This window comes from Primulina huaijiensis, chromosome 17 (genome assembly GCF_012295235.1).
Source record: "Primulina huaijiensis isolate GDHJ02 chromosome 17, ASM1229523v2, whole genome shotgun sequence".
In the NCBI taxonomy this organism is placed as follows: domain Eukaryota; kingdom Viridiplantae; phylum Streptophyta; class Magnoliopsida; order Lamiales; family Gesneriaceae; genus Primulina; species Primulina huaijiensis.
This window is the reverse complement of record NC_133322.1, coordinates 6,503,110-6,521,260: the sequence shown is the minus strand read 5'-3', so window position 1 is coordinate 6,521,260 and position 18,151 is coordinate 6,503,110. Positions and strand designations below refer to the sequence as shown.

The window sequence follows — 18,151 nt, the reverse complement described above, 5'->3', positions numbered from 1 at the left end:
AATCCATATAAGGACCTATTCATATTTTAGCTCTTTTCCCATATAATCTTCGATAATGAGCAATTCAATTTCTACAAAATGGCTTGGGTCCAGGATGTATTTCCTTAACTGAGACACGTGGAAGACATTATTAATCTTTGACATATCTGGTGGCAATGTTAGTCTACAAGTCAATGTGACTACTGTCTCTAGAATTTCGAATGGTCTTATGTATTGAGGATTTATTTTTCCAGCTTTACTGAGTCGAATGACTCCTTTCATGGGCGACTTTATATAAGTTTTTCCACCAACTGAAAACTTTGCTGGTCTTGTCTTCAGATCGGCCCAACTATTTGCCGATCTTGTGCAGCTTTGAGTCTGTCTTTGATGATGACCACTTTTTCTATTGTCGCTAGGATTAGTTCTAACCTAGTTATGGCTCTCTCCCCTATTTCATCCCAGTGCAGTGGTGATCGAAACTTCCGTCCGTACAGGGCTTTATTGAGACATTCCAATACTGTTGTAATAACTGTTATTGTAAACAAACTCTATCAATGGTAAATTTTTGCTCCAATTACTTCAGAAGTCTACGGCATAGGACCTTAGCGTATCCTCTAGGGTTTGAATCATTCTCTCTGTTTGGCCATCAATTTGAGGGTGATAAGTGGTACTAAAAGTAATTTTCATTCTAATGGCTTCTTGAAATCTCTTCCAAAAACGTGACACAACTCTTGGATTTGTATCCGAAAAGATGCTTGGTGGAACTTCATGTAGCAGCAAAATGTTGTACATGTTTTGAGTAGCCATTTTTTCAAGATCGTAATTAATGTGGATGGGTGACAAGTGCGCATATTTTGTGAGTCTACTTACGATTATCCATCCCTTCGTGACTCTGTTTTGACTTTGGCAAACTTATTATGAAATCCATTATATTCTCATTTCCATCCGGTATTTCTAGAGGTTGCAATAATCTTCTCGGTCATTGGTGCTCAGATTTCACCTGTAGGCATACTTGGATTTTAGAGACAAACTCGCTGACATTTTTTTTCATTCCGCTCCACCATAAACTTTCTTTCAAGTCCTTATAAATCTTTGTATTGCTGGAATGGTCTGTGCAGATTTCACACTTCACACTTCACACCATAGAGTTGTTGTCTACAAATTTTCAAAGCAAAGACCACTACTGCTAACTTGAGATCGTGAGTAGTGTAGTTTTGCTCATGCAACTTCAGATATCTTGATGCGTAAGCAATGACTATTCCTTCTTGTATGAGTACACATCCGAAATCTTCCTTTGATGTGTGGTTGTAGATGGTAAAATCCTCGTTCTCAATAGGCAATATCAACACTGATATGTATGCCAGTTTTTTCTTTAATATTTGAAAGCTCTTTTCACATCCTTCGTTCCAATTGAATTTTGAGTTCTTTTGTGTGAATTCGTCACTGGTATGGCTATTGAAGAAAATTCATCGATGAATTTCCGATAATAGCATCTAATCCAAGAAAACTGCTAATTTCAGTCGTATTCTTAGGTCTCAGCCAATCTAGAATCGCTTCTACTTAATTTGGATCCACTGATACTTCTAATTCCGAGACCACGTTACATAAGAAAGATACTCATCAGCCATAATTCGCATTTCTGAACTTGGAATAGAGCTTTTACTCCGTTAATGTTCGTAAAGCAAGGTGGATGTGCTCTTCATGGTCTTTCTCGCTTGGATAATAGACAAGGATGTCATCGATGAACACCACTATGAATGTGTCAAGGAATGACTTGAACACCTTGTTCATTAGATCCATGAAGGATGGTGGCGCATTCGTCAAGCCAAAATACATTACGGTGAACTTGTCGACTGAGGATCCTCATGGAGGATAAAATTTGCTTAACAAGTGTATATATAATTAATTTACAAAGTAACATTTTTACGAAATATTGCTAAAACATGTCATGGACCAAATTTTAATTTGCTTGACATCTACCATAATTTTTGTGTCAGTCTCACATGTCATTAATTTTTTATATGTTGAAAAGAAATTACGGGTTAGATTTCGAACTCTAGACTTCGTCTTCTTAATAGAATGTGTTAGGTTATAAACTCAAGATATATATCATCTTAAAAGACTTGCATATTTGGTGGTATAACATCTTAGATTTATGACTTAACCTCTTGGATTGATCAATCACTCTTTATTAATTTAATATATGTTGTGGGACATTTGTAAGATTGCCGATTCCTTGAGAAGTGGACGTCAACGGTGGTCTATTCTAGACGTCTTTCACTCACTTTTCAGTATTCGGTGTATTTATCATGTACTTTAATCCAGTCTATTTATAATTTTTTAATCGACAATGATCCGATAATAGTGTTTTTCTAAATCGCTCTTTTCACTATATCGACTCTCAACGATGACACAATGATATGTTATAAATCTAAAAAAAGATATCATCTCAAAAAACTTATCTTTATATGATATAAACTCTTGGATCTATAAATCTTGATAATATAATATATACATTTACGACAAAATAGTGGTGTTAACATGCATGGAAAACATCGGCCCTACAAGCTAATTTTGCATTAAAAATACCTCCCTGAAACTTTCACCATGGAGAATTGAGGAACCCAAAGACAATAAAAATAGAGAGTAGAATTAGACTCGCCAGCCAGCAGTGCCAGCAGAATTAATGAAGATCAATACAGGCTAGTAGGAGGTGGCCGGGTTTTCCGGATCCTGTCCAGGCTCCGAAGCTGGTAAAGTAACTCCAAGTGATAAAAATGAGATCCTATGCTTCTTTATTAGTATTTGTTTAAATATTATTATCATCATATTTTTCAGTAAAAAAAAATTCAATCACGAGTCAACTTTGCTTGTTTTCGAGATGATCAAGACGGTACAATGAATCCTCATATCGAAAAAAACCATTTAATTAATGAACATGAAAATGAAGTTTCTTGAATTTCATGTCCCCATCGATCTCTCCTTTTCACTAGAGCAAAAACACAGACAAAATACTATATATCATCCTTGGATCTTTGCCAAAATCAATTGTAGCAAACTGTTGAATAAGCTGTAATAATGCAGCAGCAACAAAATCATATTTCATACAACACAATTATAGTGCTCAAGAAGCCTGTTGGCTTCCCTTAGCCCACTATAGTAAGCCCCATGAGTGGTTGAGTAATGTGTTCTGTGTGTGGCCTCTCCTGCAAATAGGATTTGCAATGGTGGAGATTCAAGATTGGTGATTTGGGGCAATGGCTCAGCCAATGTATCTATGTCATCTATACTTGATCCGACCGCTACATAACTGTATGATCCCAAGAAGAGTGGATTTGTGCCCCATTGAGTTCTTAGAACTTTTGAATAATTGAAATGGTTGGGATTAGGATTCGTGTTCTTTTGGGATTGGGATTTTGTTGGTAAAAAGTTCGGAATGGTTGTGGAGAACCCGTCGAGGATTTGGTCGTCGGTGAGGGATTCGAGTGCGAGAGCCTCTTCTCCGGCAAACCATGACAAAAGGACCTTTGAATTGTTGTAAATTGGAGATATGAAGGATGTTTTTCTGATCCATTGAGGAATCTTGGGGTTCCTTAACTCGGAATCCGGGGGGTGGAACACCATTTGCAAAAAAGGGAATTTTGTTGGATTATTGGTCTCTTGATCATAATTTGAAGAGGGGCTAAGTTCCAAGAACACCTTGTTCACAACTCCATACCCGAGCTTCGAAATGGCTCTAGCCTTTGGACAAGGCAATGGCGGATTAAACAAATCAGAATCTTGACAAATCCCATGTTTAAGAACACCAAGTGAAACTGTGACAATAACATGATCGGCCAGAACGATCGACCCATCGCAAAAATGCAGCTTCACCGGTCTGTTTTCGAAGCCATTTTCCATGTGCAGAAGCTCTTTCTCACTATGAGCAGATCGCCACTCGATTTTCGTAACTTTGCGGTTCAACTGAATCATTCCAACTGGCAACACGGAAGCTAAAGATTCGAGCACACTAGAGTAACCTTTAGCTATAGTAATCTCGTCCCCTGGAAACATTACATACTCTTTCTCCGCAACATAATCAAGATTGCGCAAATCCCCCGCGGATGTATAAGTTCTCTGTATCCCCTCGTGCATACCAAAAATGGATTCTTCAAGCGATTTTCTGCTCCAATTCCCAACTCCATTAACACCCTTCTGATCCTTCATAAGCCCCCAGTAATATTCAAGACCTTGCCTCAGAAAAGAACCCACACTCAGATTCTCAGATCCAAGTTTACAACGCTTCAACACTTCGCAACAAACCCGAACAGCATCTTCGTCCACGGGTTTCCCCTGAACGAAATCCATCAAATTATTAAAAAAACTCGAAATGGGCTCAACGAGAGATTTGTTGAGCTCATACCCACCTTCTGCAATAGTGACGGGATCTTCAAGAATGCCATCCATGCACTCCCACGGCTCCTGAGAGTGAAGTAAACCTTCTTCTTGCGCGATTTCATGAACCGGGCTGCCTCCAACTCCATGGATCCAGGTAGCCCCTTCCTCAACCCGGTCACCGCAGAAATTCAAAGTGTTGATTCTTCCGCCGATTCTGGCTCCACCCTCCACAACTGAAAGCTCGAAAAGCTGCTTCGAGTTTGCAGTTGTGTAGAACTTGTTAGCTGCTGCTAGGCCTGCCATTCCTGCACCAATTATCACTATTCTAGGCTTTTTGCTCACCATTTTTTGTGTCCTTTTTGTATGGTTTGATTACACCAATCACAGTTTCAATAATGAGAGAGATTCTGTGGAGAGTGAACTGAAATTTGTGTTAGTTTTTTTGTGAGGCGATGATGAGTTACTGGAGAGGATATATAAAGCTTTACTTGGGTCAAGTGTTTGCCTAGTTGAGCTTTTTCTTTAATTCCCTTTTCTTTTTCCTTTTTTCTTTTTTAAATTTTATTTAGCTAATAAAGACATGGCACTACTTTTCTTGAACACTTCATTTCACTTACCACTCTTTAATACATAATTTGGTATGGAAAAGAAAATCCATCGATCTCATTTATCTCGATTCTCGAGTCGTTACAATCTACACTCATTTCAATTTACAATTTTTCATGTGACGCATATGATAATCAAATCCATAAATTCAAACGCAGATCTCAGAAGAGAATATTTGTATTCACGGCGTGAGACAAATTTTAGAACATATTTAGAGTAGCAAGAATTCTAATGACGTTCGTGATGTTTAGTTTTATTCATCAATTTTTACCACAAGCACATTTATGTGTGTCGGTGGAGCAATATTTGAAAATGAGAAGACAAACACGAAAGATATAATTAGAAAGATTAAAACTACTATATTTCGATGTATTCCTCGTTCGGTTGTTGTATTTGATGCATTAGTATATACAATTGATTATCTTAGTTACGTACGTTGTATTTTATTGTCCTCCGAGAATATCAAATGTAGTTGTTCATTTATTATCTTTTTATTTTATTTAAATGAAGTAATTTCATTTTTTTTAAAAAAAAGGGTTTGATGAAGCCCGCCACCAACCTCACATGTGAATGAGTGAACGATGGCCCACCAAACTGAACACACTGAATGGTTCTCATTACTCAATCATCCCTCCAATCAATACCAGTTACCCTTCCAGAACACACACACACAAGATTTCAACAACTTGATCAATACCAATTGTCTAGTCATGAATGTTATATTCTCTATTTTATATTAACAAAAACTTGTCTGAGACGATCTTACAGGTTATATTTTGTGAGACGGATTTCTTATTTAGGTTATCCATGAAAAAATATTACTTTTTATGCTAAGAGTGCTACTTTTTATTGTGAATATCGGTAGGGTTGACCCGTCTCACAGATAAAGATTCATGACACCGTCTTACAAGAGACCTACCCTTTTATATTTAAAACAGTTACTTTTCTTTCAACTTCTTATATATATGTTTTTCTTTGAAGAAAGCCGTGACGTAAAACGTGACGGATTTTTCTATCCTACACATGGAAGAGTGTTTCTCTATTACAATATGATGAAGTATCAATCATGGAACATCAACACATGATGTCAACTTTCATTAAAATGTGATGATTATGTTATTTAATGGTGTTGAGATGTGTTAGAATTAACCTAACACAATGTATGGTTAAACGGGTCGTTACCTATATATAAAAAAACACGATAAAAAAAGAGAAAAGTAGATCAAGATCTCCATAGATACATGGATGAGTATGATTGTGAAAATAAGGTGAACATAGTTTCTTAAATCAAAACAAATAAACCGATGTTTAGAAAAGAAGAAGCAAACAGACATAGAACATGGAAAAGAAAATGAATAAGTTCTCTCAACAAGTTATTCTCGACAAATTCTTTTTTTATTTTGGAATTTAACAAGTGATTGATATGTTTTTGGTCTTTTATGTTTACTTCTCTCTAATTGTCATAATCGAGTTTTAGTCATTCATTTTGGCAATTTTGTATTAATTTGGGCACACAATGTTAACTTTTTTTGTGGTGAGAGTGTTTTTTTAGTCATATCAGTAACACATGAATGAAAACTAAAATCGTAAAAAAAATATTTTAAAATTGAAATTGATAATGTAAATAATGAAAATCACAAAAGAACACGCATAAAACAAAAATTGTAATTTTCTTATGAATAAACCAGTTACAAATACCTCTGAAACCGAATAAATTTACGCAAACTCAGTCATGAATTCAACAAGAAAATTATATTTTAAAGTAATATCTTAAGATATATTTTTCAATATTCCAGTATTGACAATCAGACCATCTTTTCGCAACATTGGAATTAACTTTTAAAAATCTGCCTGAATCCTTAGCAGTGCAACCTGTCAAACTTGTATAGGGTCTATTTCCAGGTTCTTTTCTCCAATAGATTCGTTCAACATTTTCTTTTGAAGGGTACATCATTACATCTACCCTACATATGCTTAATTTTATACGTGAAATTGGCATTCAGTCTTCAATCATCGATTTTTTTTGTGTTCAGTCCTTGGGTACTTTTTTAGTACCACATTTCCACATGAAGTGTACCACATTTTGTATGACATAGTACCACAATTTTGTGGGTAAGGAGTGAACCCAAAGAAATATTTTGATTGGAGATTTTTCACCAACTTCCCCAATTTTATACATAATATTCTTCTTAAATTTTTTTTAAATAATATGTAATCTTTTCAAGTAAATCGACTCGTTCCGATAACATATTATAATTTAAACATATATACCAAAATATGAAAAAAAAATACTAGTGATATTTGATATCTTTATCTTTGAATGAATAGTCGAGAGCTTGTATCAGAGTTGGTTTACGTGCACGCATTACTCTTGAAATAATATTTAATGACAAAAAATTATAATTTAATTAGAAGATTTTTTTTGTATGACGGTCTTACGGATAACGGGTCAACCATGTCCATACTTACAATAATAAGTAATATTTTTGACATAAAAGTAATATTTTTCATATATCATCCAGATAGGCGATTCGTCTCACAAGATTGACTCGTGAGACCGTCTCACAAAATTTTTGTGGTAATTTAAATACTGGTTACAACTACATGGCAATTATTTTGCAAGTCTCCATCGATTATAGGCATATATTTTATCAAAGTTCAATCTGTCTCAAATCAATGTTATTGATTAAATCTTCATTCTTTAATAATAATAATAATAATAATAATAATAATCAAAAGCTGATCCTTTATGTAAATCTTCATAGAAGGCAGTGAAGATATTTAAGCATAGTATATTGATTTAAAATGTTTTAAAAGGCATAATTAAATCCTAAAATCACTAGATGCTAAGAAAATCTTATCTATTAATGTAATCTTGATATTCTTTCACCATGGAGCCTACTATTCTTTAAACTTTATGTGGTAAATTCATGCAACACTTTATTCTTTGTATCTTTATTAAGCAATGTCATCGGTTAGTTGTCCCACATCGGTTACATAAAATATCTGAGAGTTGTAAATATAGACTTAGACAATCATCTCTCTTGAGCTAGTTTTTGAGGTTGAGTTAAGTCTAATTCCAATCTTAACATCACAAGTTGTTATATTTAACAATAAATACATCAAAGGCCCAATCAAATCATTCAATTTTATACCTAAATTTAATATTTTTTTTTAAAAAAAAACCTTTTGATTAATCCATGCTAATGGTATTGGAGAAATGGACTCAATGAATATGAGGATATATATTGGAGAAATAAGATAAATACATTAATTGTTCTTCTGAACTTGTCCCATTACCAAAGAGGTGGTCGATTGTGAAATATCAAATATATAATCTTGCAAAATCTTAATCTTCTTTGTGAAGCAACAACTATTTTTACAAGTGGATTTTCAAGTGAAAACTAAAACAGACGGAACCATTAATATATACAAGGTCACACTAGTGATCAAAGGATACCAACAGAGATAATGAATTGATTATTTTGATGTCATTGTCAGAATTACTTCCATTAAAGTGTTATTTGTGATCATTAATCTAGATATTCTCGTGTATTTTCAATGTAGGACTTTCATTGTAATCCCAAAAATACTCACTTCTAAAAAAGAACTATCATTATTCTCATGGTTGGAGCTTCCCCTCAAGCTCATCGGTTCATTCTGTCCACTTGGATGATCATAGAGTCCAATTGAGGTCATTATTTTCCTCTGCGTCGGGAGCACATGCCTTACGTTAAATACTTTGAACAACACTTGTCTCGAGAGCTTTATCACATATGTTACTAGAAGTCTACACCACACTTGTTCAAGTATCATAGGATTCCACCTACATGGCTCGATCTAGAGTATGACTCTGATACCCTTGTTGTGCAATAGAACTCGCATATAATCACAATGATTTGATATTGTCCACTTTAGAATTAAGCTCTCATATATTTGTTTTTGGATTTTACAAAAAATGACTCATACCAATAGAGGTATATTTCATGTTATAAACTCATTATTTTCCCTATGTATTTCTAATATGATACTTTGGTTGCATTTCCAATAAAAGTACGCAGAGTTGTCTGTCATATAGTAAATTCCCGTTAGAAACCTTATGCTAAAAATAAATAATAAATGGATATTATGTTATATCTAATAATATTCCAATTTTCGATTGAGAATAATATGAAAATTGATTGTCTTTTCGAATTACTGTTCAAATAAACCCATTGAATTACATAACTTAAGTCAATATATATATGTGTGTATTAATATATGTAGAATAACACAACTCTACGCACAAAAAAATTCCATTTTGTAGAATTATACATTGATAATTACAATAAAAAGATATTATCTTACTTAATGTATTTAAATAATGCTATATTAAATATCAATTATTAGTTTTGTCTTAAATGACTAAGAAACATTTATGTTATCAAATAATATTAAACAAAAACTTGTGTGAGACGGTCTCACGGGTCGTATTTTCTGAGACGAATCTCTTATTCAGGTCATCCGTGAAAAAATATTACTTTTTATGCTAAGAGTATTGCTTTTTATTGTAAATATCGGTATGGTTGATTCGTCTCACAGATAAAGATTCGTGAGACCGTCTCACAAGAGACCTACCTACTCATAATATTATTGGTTAATTTCAAAATAGCTTTATTATTTCAATTACCTATATTTTTTAGTCAAAATATTTCATTTATATTTGGGTATATTTGTTTTAAATGCTTTATGTTTTAAATTTCTTAACTATTAAATATCTCATTCGTGTAGTTTACGTAGTTCAACTAAGAAAATGTTCTAACATCAATATCTCATTTACATGATTTCACAAATGGTACGACTTTTATAATTGAATGAAGTATTTTTCTTTTATTTTTGATAACTAATTATGTAAAATAATATCTTGTGCATCGCACGAGTAAAATATTAATAAATATAAAGACTGAGTTTTCAAATGTGGATTGTGCGTGTTACTAAAGTTGGTCAGTACGATATATCGAAATTTCAGATACCGTATACCGTACCGAAAATATCGGTATGAGAAAAATGAAATCGTTACCGTACCGAATTTTTGATATATAGAAAAGTCGATATGCTGAATTTTCGGTATGATATCGATAAAATGCCGTCATACAAAAAGTATGTATAAAAAAATTCATTCTCTTGTAATTTCAAGACCAGTGATCGCCAATACTAAACTAATCCCTCAAGACAGTCAAAGAGACCAGGAAAGATATATACAAAACAAATTCATCAAGACAATAAACACCAACCGCAACATGTGTCTGGAGATCCAATAAATCAATGAACACCAATAAACATCAACCGCAACATGTGCTACTTATTCATCCACTATTTTTGCAACAATGTCTGAGGTCCTGTGATTCCTTAATCATGTCAGCTTTTTAACAAGTCGAGGCCCAGTATTTAGTCCTCTAGCTAGCTCTAAAGTTAGGCGATAGAGATAAGACTTTTCAACAGCTTTTCTCAACTATGAGTCGAGTTACTTCATAGAACTTTGATTTGGACTATTCCAAATTGATGAATCCAAATAGAAGTTAAATTTAAGAGTTAAAAAATTAATTTTTCAAAAAATAAAATAAAATTCAGAAAACCGTTTCAACTAGTTGAACCGGTTCATAGCCGAGCCAATCGATTTTGATTGGGTTTGACCTTTAAAACTGTATTTTTTGGTGTTTAAGACCGGATCTGTGACTGATTTTCGGTTGAACAAGCCGGTCAATTTAAATTATTATTATTATTATTATTAGTGGTTTGGATTCTCCAAAGCATCATAATTAATTTTGCATTAGATATATGACTTAAGTTGATGCATCAGTATCAAGGTTTCATCAAGAACAAGNTAATTCCTTGTATAGTGTCCCAAATTTTCTTGAGCACCCAATCTATTTCCCTTTACCTTGATAGCTTCAATTTTTGTGTTTTTACCCACAAAAAATGGGTATTGAAGATTGTGTTGAATAGTTATCTATGGGATCTCGAGCATTTAACATCCAGGAAAATTATATACATCCTAGATAGATTTACCCGAGAGGTAAAAAGGGTTGGAACTTCAGACAATTAATCATATACTTATATGTTTTTTTTATATTCAGATTAATAAAATCATTAGAAAAACAAAATTAATAAACAAAATTAGGATTTTATTCTTACTCAACTAAATCAAGAAATTGTTGTTCGACTTCCAAGACTTGGTTAATAGTTATATATTAGCAAAAACATGTTACTAAATGTAAAATTGGACTGTGTATTTGAGACAACCGAAAAATAATTCTATTATCAACATATGATTATATCTATATAGCTAAGTTTTTTGGAGTCCGGAGTTAAGTTCGACTCATTTATACTCATGACAATCATATTTTTTTTGTTGTTGTAATTTTATAGTTCATCCGTCACAAATATAAATTAGACATTGTATTTTTCATATGTCTCAAATATATAGTTCAATTTCCGTACTTAGTATTTATTTTCTCTATTTTTTTTTATCAATCTACCTGTTATGTTAAGCATACATGAGTAAGTAGTATTAAGATGAGTGACCTCCCGAGAAATTATCGTGCGTCAAGTTGCTGACGTTGAGTTACTTGATCTGGTTGGGTAAGTGAGTCGTAAAAGAATGACACTTGATATTAATTTGTAATATTGTCACTGCTTGGGATAGGACCGAATGTAGAAAAATGATAAGACTGAAATCTAAAGAATATGAGACATCACAAACAGATAGACACATATTTTCTCCAACTCATCATCGTCGTTGTCATCATCGTCATTGTCGTCATCGTCGTATCATTGTCGTTGGGTATGCATTTGGTTTTCGGGAAATATAAATAAAAATAGGTGAATGTAAATAGCTGACGCATAACTGCGAACCATGTAGCCCACAAATTGATGTAGAATTTGTCTGTACAAGCACAAAAATAGTTCAGCCTGACCAAATAAAACTTTTATTTTATTTCTTGGTGTTTATTTATTTAATTAATATATTGATTAAGCATTTATTCGATATAGATTATGAATAGTTAGCGTCTGATAATATCTGTGCTCTGTGGAAATCGAGCCGAACAAAAACGATTGGATGGGTTAGCACAGAAGAGGCCCAGTCCATAATCTATCCGTTTTCTTTTCGGTATTATTTTATATTTATAATAATTATTTTTTGCCCCTATTTTATTATATTTCTCTTGTAAAATATTATTATTTTAATTATCATAGTTCAATTATTAACATAAAAATTAGAGCAACCATCTCAAAAAGATCTACTCAACAATATATAATTTGGATATTCATTACATTCAAACATAAGTCTTATACAAATTTCAGATAAGATGTAGCAAGCCATAATTCTCATATACAAATACACTTGCTTGAATTTCCATTATCTGTATTGCTCTCCGGAGAATGGCTCCTTTAACTGCACAAATTTCATCCTCCATATCCATCAAACCGGCTCGTAAAACTTGATCTAGCTCGAAGTAACACGTAAAATTCTGTATTCAACTATTAATCATTTATCCAGTAGGTATTGAGAAAATACACCAACTGATGTTTTCTGCATATTTTTTTACACCTTTCTTCTAACCAGAAAAACTTTACTCGCGTCGCCTCCCCATTCTTCGAAAACTACCAACAGATTCCCGCTCGGCTTCAGCCAAGAACGTGGTATATGATACCTGTTATTTAAACTTAATCAGAAATATATGCAGCATGTTGATTTCATTGTACTATGAAAATAAATATAAAATAGCGTTTTCCGATCAAAATCAGTATAATGTCTCACCATCTTTGAGACGGCTGTCCACAACCACTTTGGCATTTCTTCTCTGTGAATGTGCCTGCATAATTACAGCCACCACAGTTGCCTTTTGCAATGTATCCAGGCCAGTGCCTTCCTAGGCTTACACCGTTTACCCATATCTCGCCTTTTCCCATTCCTAACATGTCTAAAGCCAAAGGGTCGTTCCCTTCTGGTGTCTTAAACGTGGTCTAGAAAGAAGAAACCAAAAACATCAGTACATGTAAAGAAATTATGTTTTATCGCTTCTTGGAGTGATCAAATGTTTGCTTACCTTGTACCATGTCAGAGGTTGCTTTTGAACCAAGAGGGATCCGTCGTTCCATTCGACAGAAGAACTTCCACTAATGGTATCGAGGCTGAGTGACTCGCCTTTTAGACCGACCTATTTAAGTAGAATCAACAAACATTACTCCAAGAATCATGCCTAGAATATTTACTACTTAAAGATTCTGTTTTCCATGTTATTGAGTGAAAAAAAAAAAGAAATGAACTTAAAAATGGAGAAGTAGCAAGAACAGAACGAACCTTGTACGACCATCTCTGCTTTGTTAAGTCTCTTGTCCCTTCGTTTAAGCCGTTTAGAGTGACCGGACCAAGAACTCCAGTATTCCACGTTTCGTAATGAACACCAACATTCTGAGACAATTAAAAAAGAACTGATGTGAAATTTTAATCATGCATTCGAGTATTATTTATGCAAAATAAGAATGGAATAGAAAAACTAACCGGCAGACCAACCGCGACACTAAGTAAAGAGATTTTGTTGATACCAACTCTTAAATTCACATTCCTGGTGAATGTTAGTTTAGGTTGATCCAGGCTCCCGTACACAGTCCCTATCACGGAACAAGAAATTTTACACAAATTTGTTAGACGCACAAGTAAGAAAATGCATATAGTACCTGATAATTGGCCGTTGATAAAAACGTGCAAGGCGTGGCCTGCTGACATGACCGTGAGAAGAGGCAACCGTCCATTCTTTAAGAAGGCTTCATCAGAAGCTATGTTAACTCTGTATTTATCACCAAGTTTTGCACAAAAACGTAAGAAAAGGAAAAATAGTTATAATTGGTACTCTTTCCATAAAAACTTCGAACCAAAGATGCTAGTCATGTATATTGTAGATATACTTACAGAGCCAGGTACCACAGATAATCAGATGAATCTCTAGTGACGTTTACTTGCTCCCACAAACCTTCCATAGCGAAAGTGTCACTGTTATCAGCAGAAGGCGTCTCTTCATTGTAAGACTGCCAAGATAGTCCACCATTCACAGGTATCATCTTTGCATCTGAACCTTTGGAGCTTATCTGCAACCACACAATACAATCATTTTCTTTCGAAGAAACGACTTGAGTTTTGGAACTACAAAACCAATCATTTGTTGTTGCACAAAAAGTATAGCTAATGATAATCGTGTTACTTAAATCTTTAAATTGTACAGCTATTTAAATGTTACGTTCCATTCTGGTACAACACTGTCTAAGAGAAATAATGTCGATTTCTAGTCGATTGAATTAGAAACGAGGCAAAAGCATAACAAAACACAAGAGCGGAGGAAAATCTCATTACTCTTGCAGTGTTGTAAACAGCAGTTTTGCAGTCCGGAAGAATGCTGATAGACCAAGGTGGCAAATCATATTGAGCATTTCCAAAAGTTAGTTTCGTAGAATATGTAGGGTCATAGTTGGAAAGAAACGCAGAACAATCCCCGGATTTTGTTCTAAAGACATGAACCTAAAAATGTACCAAGGAGCAACATTAGTATACGGATACAATTTGCCGAATATAGTTTAGTTTCAGCCTCCACTATATATGTGCAGCTGAATCTAAACTAGTGTTTAATTTTACCTCTTGATTTTTACCAGGCCATGACACAGTTGGATATGATGAAACTAAAGCCGGCTCACATTGCTTAATTGCTTTATGTAAATCCATCAAGTGCCCATATTTTGGCTCGTTGACAAGTCCTAATACACACGGGATAATTTAAAATTATATAGTATCTGTAACCTATGATATTTATGAGTAATAATAAAATGTGATATATTAGCATAAGATTAGGTATTTTTTGGGTTTACCATATTCATCGATTGGAGCATCATAATCATAGCTGGTGGTAACAAAAAGGCCAGCTGCAGTTCGACCAAAGTTCGTCCCTCCATGATACTATATCATAGAGATAAGATATAATATGTAAGAAACATAATTCTTGCACTTTCAAGACTCGAAAAGCTTGTCTTCACAAAGGACTGGAGGATAAACTCACCATGTAATAATTGAAGTATGAACCATTGTTTTGGACAAACCTGGCTATCGAAAAAGCCAAGTCCTCAACTGGTCTGTGAGGAACCGCGCCACCATATTGTGCATACCTACAGAAAAATACATTCAAAAATATATATTTCCTCAAAAAAAGAAAATTTAGGATCAGAGTTTCTTACCAGCCTGTCCAGACTTCAGTCCACATTTTTGGTTTGTAAGGCCTGTTAGGACGGAAGCCTTCGCAATAGAAACCATTGCATGTATCTATCTGCAATACAACGAATTAGCATTTTTGGTACACGAAGTATAGCAGCCCAACTATCTATTCCTATCAAAACTTCAAGAAATTGACTGATATTTTAAGGCATGTCTGAGCATATGAAAGGTTCAAAGACAATAAACATAAAGACACACGGGTCCCACATAACCGAATTGTGTCATGATCGTGGATATTATTATCAAGAACCAACATCAACTCATAACAGTAGAACAAATGTCCATCCAAAAATGGAGAAAAGACGTGAAAAACTCTCTTACAATGGGATCGGGGGCGGTTTCTTGTTTGCACATAATCCATGGAACACCGGTATTGAGTCCCACGGCCATTTTTGCAGCCCATGCTGTATAAGCTTTACCAGGAGCACCAATTTCCCACTCCACTGGTCCATACTCGTTTTCAATCTATAACATTTCATTATTAAAAAAAATTAATGAAAAGGAATTAAAATACTGCGACAAAAATCGAAAGCATTGACAAGCTAAGAGCATGATTGTTTCTACCTGCGACATAATTATTGGTCCTCCCTGAGGCTCAAACAAACTTTCCGACTTCATTAAGCTGACAATTTTTGTAACAAATCCTTGCATTGCCACCTTTATCATATTCAACCAATTAATAAAACAATAACTGGTTATTTAAACGAATGATAAAAATTATCTTCATCTAAATTATTAAACCTTGAAAGGCTGATTATCCGTTCTGAAACGGATTCCTGGCACATATTTTAGCCAAACAGGAAATCCCCTGCATCAAAACAGGGGATGTAAACAGAGCATATAAAATAAAAAATCTCTCCTCGCGTCTTATACAAGTTCAACAAATTCAATATCCATTTGCATTGTAATATCCTAGAACCATGTTCAGTACAAACCGTGAACCGAAACTGGAACCATCTCCTGAAAATCGAGACCAAGCATCACACTTTCATCTATAAAGCTTAAGCTCCAGTATGCATCGACAACTAAACTCATATAACAAAAACTTGCTGATAAATTTTTTTTTATCTGTACAAATTAACTAAATCCTATTTTGATATTTTCCCAAGAAAATGAAAGGATTTGTAGGAATATTTTGTAATATATATTTTTTAAAATATTTCATCTTAATTAGTTTACTAGTTTGATGATATCATACATACGCTATTATTTTTCGATTGTCAAAATCTTAACTACGTATATGTAACATGATCAAACCGAAACCGGATGTCTATATCATTTTGGTGAAAGAACATCAAAGCCCGTCGTGAACCGGCCCGACCTACGGGCTATGATGCGAACCCTTTACTAGGAAGTGATCAAGAATCATATTTTTATCTAAATAATCCCAACATGGAATCATTATTTTCCAAAAAAATCCAAACATAATTTAATATTAAAATTCTCATGATACCCAAAATTCCATTCTGCACAAACATAAGGTCCAATGCGAAGGTGAACGTATAGGCCGGCCTGATGCACCAGTTTGATGAACTTGACAAGATCAAACCTCCCCTCGAAATTATACTGGACAAACCACAAAACAACAGATTGATTTACTCCAATGAAACACTCATTTCTTCATGTAAATATGCTTAAAAAATAGAAGAAATACACAAAAATCAGAAGCATTTTTGGCCTTACATTTCCAGGAGATGGCTCATGCCCATTCCAAAACACATAAGTCTGTATAACATCTAAACCTCCATCTTTGGCCTTCTGAATAAGATCAGGCCACATCTGTACAAAACAAACCAGCTCAAAATCAACGGCTAAAGACATTAAAGTTACAATTTTTAGATGTTATTGAATAAGTTTTGCAATTTTTTTTTCGAATTTTTCGGTTGAGTTGGGCAATGCGGGTCACTTGGAAATTGGAATCCACCAAAATTTAGAAATGGTACCTCCGCAGTGCTTCTTGGGTAATGAATAGAACCAGAAACGAGAATTCTTCTCTTCCCATTAATAATAAAGGCTTTATCATCATAAGAAACAGTGGCTGTTACTGAAGAACAAGCCAAAGAAATCAAGAAAATATACACATAAATCTTGACTCTCGACATTATACACATAGAACCCATATCTCTCATTCAATCACAGAGCTTAGTAAAAAAAATGGCCTTCTATTTCATGTTTTTTAAATCATTTTTTGGTTCAAAATTTTCCCTCTTCACACAGAAGAAACGAAGGAAAAGATAAAAACGAAAACTTGCGTATTGTCCCCGCTGCTTTTTTGCTTCTTTTGAGAGTAATGATGCAGTTGTAACAACAACAATAATTTTAAAAAGAAGAGTTATTTGCATGAGAAAATGGGGAAAGATACAACTGCTTTTATAATCATATAAAGCATAAAAAAAAAAATCAACTGTTTCTGGTAAGGAGGGTCTGCTTAGCGTTTCTGACAAGGAATTTAGTCAACATATAAATTTAACAACTTTCAACCATTTTTTTAAAATTATAGATTTTCGTAGATTTGATAGATTTTTATTAACTTTTATAGAATTTCAAAGATTTATAAACAAAATTATATGGATTTTTGTGGACTTTTTGCAAGATTTTTGTAGACATTTGTAAACTTTTCATTAATGATGCGAATTTTGTACTTTTATATATACATATATATATATATATATTCTTTGAACTAATAATTATTTGACATAAATAACATCTTCACTTTAAAATAATTTTTTTAGTGTGAATAAATTTTACTTATTTAAAAAGTAAATATTTTTAATTTATGAAAAATGAATCACAATTCAATTTATAAAAATCAAAATTTAAATCCTGGATTTTAGTCAATTCAACATGCATAATTAATTCATCAATAAATTTTTAATTGATAAACAAATA

The 18,151-nt window shown here is 33.6% G+C and overlaps 2 protein-coding genes across 3 annotated transcripts; both read right to left on the bottom strand.

Moving 5' to 3' along the window:
* Positions 1-2,890: 2,890 nt before the first annotated feature.
* Positions 2,891-4,856, bottom strand: LOC140963491 (probable polyamine oxidase 5). The gene has a single exon (XM_073422837.1). It carries the CDS (start codon positions 4,699-4,701, stop codon positions 3,082-3,084), a length of 1,620 nt encoding a protein of 539 aa, XP_073278938.1. The 5' UTR covers positions 4,702-4,856; the 3' UTR covers positions 2,891-3,081.
* A 7,387-nt stretch (positions 4,857-12,243) lies between these two features.
* On the bottom strand, positions 12,244-17,619 carry LOC140962931 (beta-galactosidase-like). 2 transcript variants are annotated; one of them, XM_073422050.1, is made up of 18 exons: positions 17,206-17,619; positions 16,946-17,041; positions 16,716-16,828; positions 16,004-16,070; positions 15,827-15,919; positions 15,584-15,727; positions 15,226-15,314; positions 15,051-15,156; positions 14,863-14,950; positions 14,633-14,751; positions 14,354-14,518; positions 13,916-14,091; positions 13,684-13,793; positions 13,508-13,617; positions 13,307-13,417; positions 13,053-13,163; positions 12,764-12,969; positions 12,244-12,656 (listed from the first exon to the last, which is right to left on the bottom strand). In XM_073422050.1, the coding sequence occupies exons 1-18, from the start codon at positions 17,389-17,391 to the stop codon at positions 12,548-12,550; spliced, it is 2,199 nt and encodes a 732-aa protein (XP_073278151.1). In that variant the 5' UTR covers positions 17,392-17,619; the 3' UTR covers positions 12,244-12,547. The 2 variants fall into 2 exon arrangements, with proteins under 2 accessions (XP_073278151.1, XP_073278150.1); XM_073422049.1 differs by having other exon boundaries at positions 13,508-13,793.
* Between the last annotated feature and the right edge of the window lie 532 nt (positions 17,620-18,151).